The sequence below is a fragment of the Mustela erminea genome, chromosome 11, assembly GCF_009829155.1.
Source record: "Mustela erminea isolate mMusErm1 chromosome 11, mMusErm1.Pri, whole genome shotgun sequence".
NCBI lineage: Eukaryota > Metazoa > Chordata > Mammalia > Carnivora > Mustelidae > Mustela > Mustela erminea.
In genome coordinates, this window is record NC_045624.1 from 23,608,249 (window position 1) to 23,622,600 (window position 14,352).

Sequence of the window (14,352 nt, forward strand, 5' to 3'; positions counted from 1 at the left end):
TAGAGGGGTAGGGGAAGTCACTTTGCATGCCAACACGGGGATTTCTTCTTCATGAACATGAACATCTCTTACCAAAACCAAAATAGGGGTCAATGTGAGACTGAAGAGATGACGAGGGGGCAAGTACTCGCATCCCCACCCCGCCGTACGGACGGCCGACAGAGCTGGTGCGATGCCCAGGAAGCTGCAGTTTGTTTTCGGGAACTGGAACCCACAGCTCCTGGACTAAGAATTCAGGACGTCTTTTGCCACACAACTTTCTTTCACGAAATGGGAAGGTAAGTGTTAAAGAAATCCCAAAGATGGCAACCAAAAGCAAATAGTACTGCTCAGCCAGCAACCAAAGAGGGGTTTTTCTGCAGGCCAGGGCAGTCTAACGCGGTATCCTGGGCTACCCTGTTCTCTTGTGCCTCTAGTACCCAATATATTCTCTGGTGATTCAAATCAAAGTGAGAGATGCCGAAGCTTATGAACATCCCAAAGCCCACACGTCTGATCTCAAAGACCTACAAAGACCCAGGAGCAAGCGAACCTCCTGGACCCCATAATCTTCTAGCTCTGTGCATATGATGATACTGCCTGAAAGCTGAAGGGACCCTATGGGTTTGATTGTAAAAGAAATGAAGACAAAGGCAGATCTAAAATCTTCAGCCTGAGCCCGGCACACTCCCCCACTGTTCCTTTTTTGTGCCCACCGAGCAGGATGAATGACTGGAACACTCCTGGAAAGAAGATGGATCCGTTGACTATGACTTGATAAAAAATTAGCAGGTAGATGGACACCACGGCCGCTGAGAAGCCTAACTCCCGCCTGTGAGAGCCAGCCCAACAGGCAGAAACAGAAATACAATTAAATTAAGTCAGAAAACCCGCTACAGAAAATGCAATTACTCAAAGATACAAATAAATGTTCAAAGAAAATTGGCCCCTGACAGGGTTAGTCAAGCTTCTAAATCCAGCTGGAGGCAGGCAGCTCGGGCTAATTCGCCAAGGAGGAGGGCTGCAAAGCTGTAAGCCCTCTGCATTAGGGTGCTGGCTAGGCGGGCTTGGCGTTCGCCACGTATCCCAGGCCGCCGACGGTGAGGGGTGATCTGGGGGTGGCTGGTCAATGATGCAGGGCTCAAGGAAGCAGGAGGTGGGCAGACCCACAACGGATGGTGGACGTGGAAGGCTGAGCACTGGAAAAAGTGACAGACTGATCTCTGACGTGGCAGAAAGACATCAGACCAAGGGAGCCCCATTTTCTCACCCCTCTTCATACAAGAAGCAACTGTAAGATGTCCCACCTCTCGCTGCAGCACCAGCTCCTTGGTGAAAAGTGTGGCTTCCTCACTGAAAGGCTCTCCCTCCTGCACCAAGCCTGGGAGGTTTCGGGCTCCTCTGGGGCATTCGATGCCTGTGTCAGGAGAGAAGGAGAATTTGTGATGAAAAGGGGCCCAGAAGGCCTAGTGCCCCTGACCCTTCCAACAGGGCAGGACTCAGAGCAGAATGCCAGCACATCCGAGATATGGTGCCCCAGAGGGAAAACCCAACACTGCCAGCGCCGCAGCAACAGACAGGGGCTCTCAGTCCCTGCACCGGACGACTACCAAGAGGACCCGGGGAGGTCCAGTAAGGAAGTGCAGGGAACACAGGCACACGCAGAGGTGGGGTGTGCCCCATCTTGTGCTCCTCACTCCTCACAGTCCGATCGTCTCACTGCCCTAACCATCACTTCTAGAAATGGCTCTCTCACCTAAATTACACTGCTCTCCCCAGCCATTCTGCCTCCTGAGAGCCATTCCGAAGGACTCTTAGATAGCTTCTCTTAACCACCCGACTTCCACGTCAAATTCACAAGTGTTAACTCAGTGTCGTTTTTCTCTTCATAAGCTTCCCCTATTGTCCTTTGGCTATCGTCTGGACAACAGTACCATCAGTTTTTCATTCAGAATGAGAAACAGGAAAAAACCAGAATACTGAGGAAGTATTAGGTGTCTGGAAGCAGACAGACCTGGATTCACATCCTAATTCTATCACTTATTTGCTCTGTGACCTTAGCCAAGTTATTGAACCACTCAAAGCCTTAGCTGTCGTATTTGTAAAACTGGTAGAACAGTTTATCTACCTCACTCGGATGCTGTGTGAACCAGGGGAGATTATGTACGTAAAATACGCAGTAGCATAATGCCTGGCATAGGGAGAGGTGTAATACGCTTTACCTCTTATTGTTTCACCATTATTATTAGTAGTATCGCGTGTAGTAATCACCTCAGTAATAACCTCAGTTGTCTCTCACTCCACACCCGGCCTGTAAGATCCCTGAGGATCCCGTTCTTCACACTTCTTTATATCTGAGGACAGTCTTTTACACAACACAGGTGCTCACTAACCAACTCAGACTGCCTTTTCTTTCTCTCTTTGATTCAGGCATTCATTTTGCAAATGTATTTATCACTAACAGTGGTCACTGGAGACAGACCATGAAATATGTCACATTCTGAGATCCAAGTTACTTGGAAGTATTTCCAAAAAATTCATACTGCAGCTGTAATTTTAATGCAAAAAGCTGAACTAGGCTAGAGACACAGTGAGAGGAAATGATCAAAGTATGGGGGAGGATACACAGAATGTCCAGGTCTCTGAAGGCTGCTGGTCCCTCCTGCCGCAGCCTAAGGCAGAACCAGGAGGTATTAGGTCTCACTTATAAGCAGCCTTAGGTGCAGGTAGAAGACATCTGGCACAGGGTGTCGGGGGAGCCTCTGGGCAAAGAGGGGCCACTGCTGCTGGTACAGAATACATATCTCTTCTAGATGCAGCCAAGTGGCTCATGTTTCTGGCCACGGCATGGATTCAAGGTCATGAAGCTCAGAGGAAAGGGAATAGTTTATACCTTGGGTTTTCAGAAGCTCAAGAACAGAGCCTTCTCTCCAAGCCTCAAGGCCTCACAAAAGGAATACAGCACATCAAACGAAGCAGCAGAGAGGGAGAACAGCAGCAGGCCAGCAACTGCACCAGGACAGCAGCCTGGGCTGGTGGCCAGGGCGATTCTCCCACCAAGGCACACGTGGGACAGCTGAAGGCCCTGCCCAAGTGTCCCATGGGCAAGAAGATCGCTAGGGCTGCCTCATTCTGGGCACTTCTGCGTCAGGCTGCATGGGAGAAGTGGAACTGTTTTTTGTAAAAGAGAACAATAAACTCAGAGCCAAAGAACCTGAGATTAACCTTGAAGGGAGAGATGGGGATAGAGTAAAACTGAATGAAAGACAGCCCATGATTTCTACAACATCAACAGCCAAAAACACTTTTTATCTGCAAACTAAGCAAGAACAGAATTGTCAGAGAGAAAAAATAAACAATTCTATTGAACTTTTTGGCCACATATCCACAGATAAAGCATTGCTGCAAAACAAGAATAACATTAAAATAAGTTTCCAGTTTGTTTCTGACCTTTAGCAGCCATTTCGGTGGGGCTGAGTTGGGTGTTGTTGGTGGGGTGGTTATGAACTGGGGATGGAGAGGAAGCTGGGACAATGGACTGGGCAGCAGGAATTGGGGGAAGGACTTAAAAAAAAAAAAAAAAAAAAAACCACACACACACAGAAGATTTCTGACATTCTCCGGTTCAGAAGATGTACCCACTCTACCCTGTATCACGATCTTGGTTTTCAGAAATCTCAAGAAATCTAGAGATCCCAGTAGCTCTCTACGAAACCTGGAAGACCACAAAGTGAGTAAATCCAGAAAGCAAGATGGCTCAACAAGCCCAGGGAGTTAAACCAATCAAGCTGAAATGGATTAAAAATGTCTTTCAGGAGAGAGACCTTTAGACCTGTGGTGACCAAAACCCAAGCACTCCATGTGGACTCAGAGGCAAAGGAGGGCCTTCCTGAGGTGGCCTTTCCACCTGCCAGCAGCTGATCCTCAGCTTTTCAAGAAGAGGAAGCACAACAGGTGGTCTCCCTGCCCCTTTCTGAGTGGAAAAAAGGAAACATGTTGACACGTATTAATTCCTGTCAGGCAGACAGGTAAAAGAAAGGAGAGGGAATAGAAGAGTTGCTTGATAACAAGAGTATTATCTCTGCTTTTATCATTTACTTCCTTTTCTTCTGGGCTGTCTCTCCTCTGTCTCCTCCAAAGTAACCCCTTTCCAGTCAAAACTGTCACATCTCAGCTCAGGTCAGACAGGGATAGGCTGAATGTTAAAAAACACATCCAGGGGCGCCTGGGTGGCTCAGTGGGTTAAGCCTCTGCCTTTGGCTCAGGTCATGATCCCAAGGGCCTGGGATCGAGTCCCGCATAGGGCTCTCTGCTCAGCAGGGAGCCTGCTTCTCCTCATCTCTCTCTCTGTCTGTCTCTCTGCCTACTTGTGATCTCTCTCTGTGTCAAATAAATAAATAAAATCTTAAAAAAAAAAATAAATAAAACTCCAGTGGGTCAAGGCCCTCAGCTTGACACTGGTGTAGACTAACTAATGGGTGAAGACAGAAGCCTGGGCGAGCCCTGCTGGCCCCCTTACAGAGTTCAAAGGCTACAGTGAGTGCTTATTTTTCAGCTTCTGGACTTGCTTTTGTGTCCAAAGGGGATCAGGGAGCAGGGCAAGAAAAACACTGTCCACTAAGAGAGGAAAGCAAACTAGTGTTAACATTCCAAAAGCCAGAAGGACAGCTGCTGCTGCTGAACACCAGGTGAAGGAAGACACAGACTGTCACAGCCCAGTCTCTGCTGCAACTTGATTTAAACAAAGACCGCACTACTGGGCTGGTGTCCCTGGTGTGCTTCTCTATTACCAATACGGAGAACAGAAGAAGAGAAGAGGAGAGGAGAGGGGAGGAGAGGCAAGAAGAGAAGAGAAGGAGAAAAGGAGAGAGGAGAAAACAAACGGGGAAAGAATTCGAGAAAACAGATCAAAGCAAAGAAAGCTGAGTTCTCAGAAAGCAAACGCCAGGCCGCAGCTCAGTGCAGACTGACAGGCAGCAATGCAGAGCTCCCCAGACTGTAAATATGAAGTCAGAGATGACTGGGGTTCCCGAAGCTCTCCCCTGCCAGGTGAGAAAGTACCCACGATTCTGGATCATGCACATTCCCACTACTAGCTGTCTTTCCTAGAATGCACAGGCACAGTAGTGTCTGCTGCTGGGGACATAATCAGCTCTGCTGGGCTTCATAGGCCACAGGTGTAGGTTAACTGCCAACCTACCCCAGACATGTACAAGTTATCCAAAACACTAAAAACAATTTTTGTTTAAAAAATAAATTACATTATGTTTATTTTTTAAACATAAATTACATTTAAAAAATCCCAAACATTCTTAACACATTTTCCTTCCCTACTGTGGAGTGTGCCAGAATGAAGAGACACTGTACCCTGTGGGGCTTGGGCTTCTCAGCGGATGTCCATGAAGGGCAGGTAAGATGCATCCTTCCCTCCTAATCCATCTGGCTCCTTGACCTCTTTAAAGCCCTAGAGACCTGTCTGCCTACAGCTAAAAACCCATTATTTTTCATGTCTTTCTTATGTTTTCTGGGAAATGATGGTTGCCCAATACGACTTACAGTAACAAAGAGGATGTGCCTGATATTGCGTGGTTCAGGAAGACAGAGTGCATCGCTAGCTATCAGCACATCATGGTGCTGGCTTCTGCTCTGCCGCGATGAAGTATGAAACCTTTATGGGCCTCACGGCCTCTGCCTATAAGATAAAGGAACTCCAAAGTCTCCCCGGAGATAAAATCCTACAGTTTTGGCTATGCCCTTTTGAGACTCCTCACCCAAAGCTTGACTCTTGGAATTCAGGGTGCCCCCTTTCAAATTTAAAATGCTGGGCTATAAAGCATTCTATTAAAGAGAAATTATACATTCAGAGACATTGGCTAACTAGGTCAATTAACACAAACACTTTGGTCAGTCAGCTTTCGAACAAGAAGTACAAATTCTTGATAATGATATGATAACGGCTGTACAGGGGATTCTGCTGATGGCTATGTGAGAGTCATGTATCGCTCTGAACATTTTACGTTGTATGTTGAATTTTATGATAATTAAGCCTCTGGGCTCAAAGTGTGTTTGGTTTTTCCTTTATTGAGAGCTAAAGGGAAGTGTGTCAAATCTGCCTTGGCTAGAAGTGACAGCTTCCCAATGGCACTTTGTCCAGCAAAGAGACCAGGCATTAACTAAAGGAAACAAAACCCTAGTGGAAACAATAACCAGTTGGAAGCATTAGTCAATGGTGCTTACTTCACATCCAGTGTGTTCACTACCGCCTTGGATGCTGCTGAGGGAAGGGTGCAGGAGGCTCATAGACGTGATCTTTGCCTTCTGCCATTTAGGATACAGCAAAATGCTGCAGTTCACTCAGCAGACTTTCCCCTCCCTCCACTTCTCTCTCTCTCTCTCTCTCTCTCTCTCTCACACACACACACACACACACACACACACACACACACACACACACACTGGTGCGCGCTCTGGGTTAGGCCCTGTGCTGGAAGCGGAGCACTCCCTGATGAAAAAGAGGTCTTTGTGCCAATAAAGCTTAATCATGTGCAAGAAAACATTCTATTCCTCTACCATTGAGTAAGGTCTGTGACTGGTGACTTAATTTACTATTAAGATTAAAGGTTGCAGAATGCTAAGAAATAACACGTGCTAAGTGGACTATGGGAAGCAGGTGCATGTGGGTCTGGGAGCTGCTTGGTAGAATGTACACAACAAGTCAATCATGGGGCTCACCATGCCAAGCCTTGCTAAGGCAACTACATTCTCTAGCCCTTAACCCTGGCCTCTGTCCTCTCCACACCACAAACTAGGGATAGCGGTCAAAGCTGAAGGTGGGGACTGACAGGGGGCCGGCCGGGGGAGAGAGGGAGAGCTGCAGCTGCACGAGACTCGAGCTGGCTGATCTCTAGTCAGTCTGGCAGAGGGCAAAGAGCTTTGTCCAAATAGAAATGGGAGGTAACGGGCGAGCCAAAAAGATTCTCTTTCTGGAATATGAACATAGCATTGTGCAAAACATAAGCCCATTAGGAGCCACAAGAAGGAGGCAGTAAGCAAAGGGGACCAAGTGGCATCCACACTGGAGTACTACCACCGGAGTCCCACTGGGGAGGGCCTGAAGCCACTGCAGAGCCACAGTCAGCCTCTGGGTGCCACAAGCTGGGATACTGGGCTTTACCTTGGACCCTGTCAGATTTTTCCGGTATGTTCCCAGAAATCTGCTCTCCCCTTACTGCTGCCATCAGCAAGCCTATATGACAACCTGGTATTTGCAACCCAAATAAAACTAAAATCGAATTGCTTCTTAGGCTGGGTATTGTGTCATTCAGATTTTCTTCTTCCAACATCCGATAATGCTGCCGAGCACACAGTGGCACCATAGACAGAGGTTCTCAAGAAATGTTGAGTGAGTGAGTACTGGTGAAAATACTTCTGGAAAGAAGTAAATATACAGAAAAGGAAATGGTTAATGAACTGTCAGGGTTAATGTAGACGTTATGCAAATACCAGGAGAGAGGCCGGAAGAATCCCTGACTCCTTACATCCCACTTTCCCACGGTTACATAACACTTCAAGGAAAAAAACGCAAGCACAGCTACACTCGTTTACCCTACTGGTCTTCCGCTCGGCACACTTGGCTGTGCAGCTGAAATACAGCGCGGGAGAGGTCAGTGCCGACCAGCAGTGCCGGTGAGGCTGGAGGACGGAGCATGGCAGAGATGCTCAGTTTCCATGCAACAAAGGAGGGAAACCATCCCTACTTAGAACCCCGTGTTCTGCTATAGGAAGCTGTGTGGCCACATGGAAATGCAGAAAACTGGAGCACATTTCAAGGGAGCAGTGGAAAATGACTCAGGGGCGGGGAGGCCTGCCTTTAAAGGAAAGATAAAAGGTGCTAAATCTGTACAGTTCGGCTAAGCGGTGACTAAGAGGGTGACAAGATAACAATCTGCAAATATTTGAGAGGTGTAAACACGAGAAAGGAGGGAAAATGCTTAGCTGGAGAATGCGGGGTGTAATTATTAGGGGAAAGAAAAATCTGGACAAAATATCAGAAAAACTAAGCGTGGGGATGACTACTGGGTTATAAATAAGCTTCCCAACTGAAATGAAAATGCTGTTTTTTTAACCGTAAAACTGAAATGTGGCAACTAAGCCCATCCCTCTGCTTAGGAGAAAGGAGCCCAGACCAGGGAGCTGGTATATTGTTTTCTACATTTTGGGAAAGATTTCTTGAATAATATTCAAATTTAAGTATCTCTGCTTTAAATGCTACCCCCTAAAATTTTAGCACATTTTTTGGTTGATCAAACCAGACAAAATGGCTGTCCTGGTGGGACTTCCAGAACAAACGCTAGCATTATCTGCTAGTAGGTGCCACGTCCCTGGCTGACAGCTAAAGTGGGGCTGGGTACAGAGCTGGGTAACAGCTGGGAAAGGGATGGGAGACTACACCATCTCATCTAGCAGGACAGCTTCATCCTTTGCCTTTAAGACCCTGGGTAAAAATGCTGTAAAAGTTTCCCAGATGGAAACTGTAGACACCTCTCCCTTCTTTTTAAATACACAGTCCCCTGGAGTAAACGTCAAGGACAAGGCAAGGCACAGAAAGAACACCAAAATAAGCTTCCTGTCACACTGACTGCACTCCAATGCCTCTGCCTGAGTTCCTGCTGCTGCGGCTAGCCAATTTATAATTCACAGACTCTCAGCAGAGATTTTTTAGCCCCGGATTCAATTAGTTCCATTTCTATACTTTCCCTTACCATCCTCCTCCCCCCACCACCAAAAAGCAAAACACAAGTATGTACAGAGAATAAAACACTGAAACTCTGTATGTAGCCTCAGAGAAGTAACACTTAACTATGTCCAAGTCAATTTCAAAAATTCTTTGGTATTAACAACGTTTAGACAGCTATTTCTTCCCTGAGCATTAAGAACAAAATCCAGAACAATGGCACAAAATTCAGAGGCAGACAGGCCATCTGCCTAATTTTAAGGAATGTAGTTATCACCTGAATATACATATAAAACCAAATTAACAGACCACATTGTTAGTTCTCAGAAACGTAACACAGCTCATGCACCAAAAGCTTGCTCTCTCATAAGCTTTAAATCAGAACTAATTTGGAGACCTCAAATTGCAAATGTTGTCAGTGAATCTGTGAACAATTGAGAGCTACAAATCATCCCATTAGGGCCAGCTGGTCCTATATTTCTTAAAATGGCCCCAAAAGCAAGGCAAATGGTGGACCAGTTGGTTCCTAAGAGTGAGTTCTACATGACATGAGGCCTTGACTTGGATTAAAAGGGTCAGAAATGAAACAAGAATTCTGCATGGTCTCAAATTCTTTTTTCTCTCCCTTGCTCTCTGAACTGCTGTTGTTACCTCAGGGGAGGCAGCATCTTGTGGGCCAATTTTGGAACATGTCACTGCTAAAGCTCTTTCGGGGATCAGAATAAAGGGATAAAAGAAGAATGAAGGGATCCTAATTAAAGGGATCCAGCTCCTCAGGTAGTAATTGTAGTCAGGGCATCAGAATTGAGGAAGAGCAGAGACCGAAGCTGTTTTTAGTTCATAATTCCAATTCTTAAGGGTCGACTTTTATTGAGTTGTTCTGATTTGGTAATGTTTGATGCATCTACTGAAAGACCAGAAGCTGAAATTAATTGGGAAGAGAAGCAATATGACCCAGTCTTCATGACGCGATGGGCTTCCCCTGAAGAAAGGAAGGGGGTGAAGGGAAGGCATCTACAGAAAGGAGGTACAGTAGCCCCCCCACCCCAATCCATGGCTCTACTTTCTGTGGTTTCAGTTACCCACGGTCCAGTGCAGTCCAGAAGCCCATGATCCTATTTCTGACATACTGTCAGAAGGCCAACAGTAGCCTAACGCTATGTCAGAGTGCCTACATCATTCCCCCTACTTCACGTTATCATGTAGGCATTTTATCATCTTACATCATCATGCAAAACCTGAATATAGTACAATAAGATATTTTGAGAGACCACATTCACATAACTTTTATTACAGTATATTGTTTTTTTTTTTTTTAAAGATTTTATTTATTTATTTGACAGAAATTACAAGTAGATGGAGAGGCAGGCAGAGAGAGAGAGAGGGAAGCAGGCTCCCTGCTGAGCAGAGAGCCCGATGCGGGACCCGATCCCAGGACCCTGAGATCATGACCTGAGCCGAAGGCAGCGGCTTAAACCACTGAGCCACCCAGGCGCCCTACAGTATATTGTTTTAATTGTTCAACTGTATTACTGCTATAAATATATTACAGTGCGTGATTTATAAACTAAACTTTATCATAGATGTGTACGTATAGGAAAACACACAGTACATATAGGGCTGGGTTCTTTTTTTAAAAATTTTATTCTATTTTACTTTTTTATGAACATATATTATTAGCCCCAGAGGTACAGGTCTGTGAATCGTCAGGCTTACACACTTCACAGCACTCACCATAGCGCATTATAGGGTTGGGTTCTATCTGTGGTTTTCAGGCAGCCCCTGGCGGTCTTGGAACAACTCCTCCGTGGCTAAGGAGGAAGTGCTGTACAGTGCTTGGCTTTAAACATGTGTTAAGACTCTCTGATACAAGTCATGGGCGTTACACCACTAGGACCGGGCTGCCTTCTCAGATCTCATCTCCAGCTGCTGTTAGCCTGTTGACGGTGGATCCCCACTCTACAATTATCTGAGGTAAAGTAAATGCCAGATCTATGTGTATCCCCAGTATCTCGAACACAGTTGATACTCAGTAACTGTTTTTCCTAAATGAATGCCAGAGATGTTAAGCCTAGCAGAAACAGATGCAACAAACCTGTTGTAATAATGTCCTATTCAGAACATTTGGTGAGTTCATAAGGAAATCTAGTAACTTTATTTCTAGGACTCTAAGGCGAGTGGGTGTTCAAGGCTAAACCACTGCCCACTTGTAAGGAGGAGACATGGAAGGGACGGCTTAGAGGCCTTCTGCTGAATTTCTGGCTCAAAGTCTAGCCAGGCAGTGTGCAGAACTGGCTTCACCGAACTTGATTTATCATCGGCTTTAGATACCGAAGAATCATTCCCAAAAGGGGAAAAAAATTCAGACGTAGCTGGTACAGCAGATCACAATCGGACCAGCATCAGAATAACCTTTTATAATTCTCCCCATTGCAGAGAGGATCGCAAAACAAGGACTTTTAAATGGAGGTAAAACTCTCACTGATTAACAAGATCGTTCCCTCCCCGTGGCATCCTAAGAGCACGGCCATAAACAATCCGGCCAGGCTGTCTCTGGGGGTGTCTGGGGAAGGGGGGAGCGGGTTGGGGATGGCAGGCTGTCTGCTTCCCAGTACACAGATTTGTTTTGGGTTTGCTATAAGCAGCAGCCGCAATAACACCACCAGCAGCTTGGAGAGGAATGAGACAGGCGGGCGTAGGAAAAAACTGTGCCGACCCCCAATTGCCCCTTGAGTTCCTCTTCAGTGCCCGTATCAGAACCACCACCTCATGATATGGACGTTACCTAGAAAACGAAGCCCTGGAGGTCCCAAGCAAGGGTGACAATGGTCTTTCCAAGGATGAGAAATCAACAGGGTGCAGGCTTTTCTGTAACACGGCAGCACCATGGAGACGGCGCCCGACAAGCACAGACCCCAGGTCTGAGCAACGAGGAGGAGCTGGTTTCTATGAGAACCTCAACTTCTGCTTTTTCTGACTTATTTTAAACATGTAACTTTATCTTTGAATCAAATAAAACTTAGATGTATTTTTTTTTCCCTGCTTTCATTTTTGGCACTGAAGAATTCTAATCTTGGTCTTTTAAATTCCATGTTAATAGAAAAAGAGAATATGAATATACTGTCCAGGCTGACAGAGAATAGCCAAAGGGTCAGGAGAAAGCCATAGGAAATACCCATGTGGATCCTGCAAGTAGAAGCTTCCAGAAGGTATTCTGACACCCACCTGGCAGCCAAATATGAAAGCTACTTACTTGAATAAATTTAGAGTGACTTTCCTAAACCAAGCTGTGTTGTGTTATTTGAACAAAATGCTTCTGAGATGTGTGGAGTATACTTCCAATCTATTGCCCTTCTAGAGCCTTCACTCAGAGAAAATTGTTCAGAGCTTCTCCTCAGGCAAAGTGAAATCCAAATGTCTGATCAGTACATGCGGCTAGCAGAACTGGAGCAAAAGAAACCAGCTGGTGTCAGGAACACTAAGACCCCCCCACCCCCCAACCAAGGGCAATGAATAAAACTGACAGCAGAGAATCTCTCACTAAGAGCCTTACGTTACCTTACTAACGTAACTTAGCAATAAATAAACAAAAACAAGCAAAAAGAAAGGAATTCTAAAAGGACAAAGTCAAGGTTCTTCGAGAGCACAGGCTGATCTTGACACATAAATATATTTCATCCTTGAAAAGTAGCTTGAATTCCGGGCTGTGGGCTTAATTTTTTATTTTTATTTTTTGGTTAGCATAACGTAAGGGGTCAGCAGACAACTTTCTAGAGACTAAATCTAGCCTCGGCCTACTTTTGGACAACTCATGAGCTAAGTAAGAACGGTTTTAACATTTTTGAATGGTTAAAAAAAAATTGTGACATGTGAAAATTACATGAAATTCAAATTTCAGTCTCCATAAATGCAATTTTCCTGGAACATAGCCACGCTCATTTGTTGTCTATGGCTTCCTTCATGGTACAACAGAAGAGTTGAATATTTGTGACAGAGACTATCTGGCCCAGAAAGCCTAAAACATTTACTATGTGGCCCTTTATGGAAAAAGTCTGCCAACTCCTGCTCTAAGGAAAGCTGTCTGCTGGTTAAAAGAAAACCTACCCAAGGCAGAGTTCGACTTCTCAGGACTAGAACATCAGGACAGGTGACAGCGTAAGAATATTTTAAATAATAAAAACAATACGAAAAAGAGCCTACAATCCTGTAATAGAGAAGGCAAGAGGAAAGGAAACATGGCTCAAAGGAGAGTGGCTGGGGCAGCTGACACAAATCACAGGCACATGCCCTCGACCTTCCTCTCCTGCACCTCATTTTGGCAATGTCCCTCTCTTATATGTGTGATCTTTCTTCCTCCTTTTTCCCACTTTCCTCCACTAGACTCCAATTTCCCCACCTAAAACTTACACCCCATAAGCTCTAAACTTGAAGTTTCCAGAGTTGTCACTCTTTGTTCCTGGCCACAATGGCTCCTCTCCACTCCCTGACAATATACTTGCGCTATCATACTTTCACAGAAAGCCTTCACTCCTATGATTTTGTACTCAGACTTTATCTTTCTACTGAAACTACCTAGAAAAGTAACTGCCTCACTCACCAGTTGAATAATCTCTTCTCTGTAGGAGCCCTACTGATCTCCACATGGCTCTCAGCAGCATCCTGTAGTGCAACTCTTTCCTCTCTTGGCTTCCCTTGACCGGTGTCCTAGCTCTCTGGGCTGCATGTCTTGTCCCCTGCTGTTGCCCTCCCTTATGTCCTGGACCCCTCTCTTTTTATGGTCTGCACTATCTCTGGGAAGGCTTACCCTTTTTCACATTCTCCATCACTGTGATCCTGCAGACCACAGACCATCCTCAAAGCCACAGACCCAATCTCAAATGGCTTACAGATATGTCTCCTGGGAGGTCCTGCCAATACCTGAAGCTCAGAATGTCTAAAACCAAACTGCTCTTCCTCTTCTTCCCTTGATCCCTGTTGCGGTTTCGGTACTACCGTCCAGTCTAAAGACCTCACCTCTGATTTGCCCCTAGTTGATCCGCATGACTCAGTGACTTCCACCTCTTGTCAATTCCAGGCATTTCACCTCCACAGGCTCTTGTCCAGTCCACTGAATCCTCTCACCCGTCAACGTAACTCTGCTTGTTGAGGTGCCTGTCACTTCTAGGCAAGAACCTTCTACCTGCCTGCCTTACATTTTGCCCTATATGGATTCTTCCTACACATAGTATCAGGTCAATTTTCCTGAAGCAGAATATGCTGCTCAGAACTCTGTCAGTGGCCTCCTATAGTTTACCTATTATAAAGTAAGAACTCCACAATCTGGCTCACTTCCTTGGAACCATATAAAACATCCATTACCCATTTGATAGCCCCTCAAATATGTAAAGACAGTACTTCTAGTTCCTCTTGTTCTCATGTCTTATTTTCTCCCAGCTAAACACTGCCAGGTCCGCACAAGACATGGGTTTTGATTTCCTACCCTTCTACTCATTCTCTCGCAGCCCGGATAATAAGAAGGGTATCGTCAACAGGAAATACCTTTCTAGTTGACTTCATTAAAATTCTGATGGGAAGCTGGGCCATGTGCAATGGGGACGTCCCTTCTAACATGCTGTTGTGGACAGCCTCCATCGGAGGTG

General features: G+C 45.7%; 1 protein-coding gene across 2 annotated transcripts in view; it reads right to left on the reverse strand.

Moving 5' to 3' along the window:
• The window catches only part of SND1 (staphylococcal nuclease and tudor domain containing 1), a 411,286-nt gene that overhangs the window by 97,437 nt on the left and 299,497 nt on the right, over positions 1 to 14,352 (reverse strand). For both annotated transcript variants that reach the window (XM_032304558.1, XM_032304557.1), the window contains exon 16: positions 1,287 to 1,396. In XM_032304558.1, coding sequence (XP_032160449.1) covers positions 1,287 to 1,396 — 110 coding nt within the window. The remainder of the gene's footprint in view (positions 1 to 1,286; positions 1,397 to 14,352) is intronic.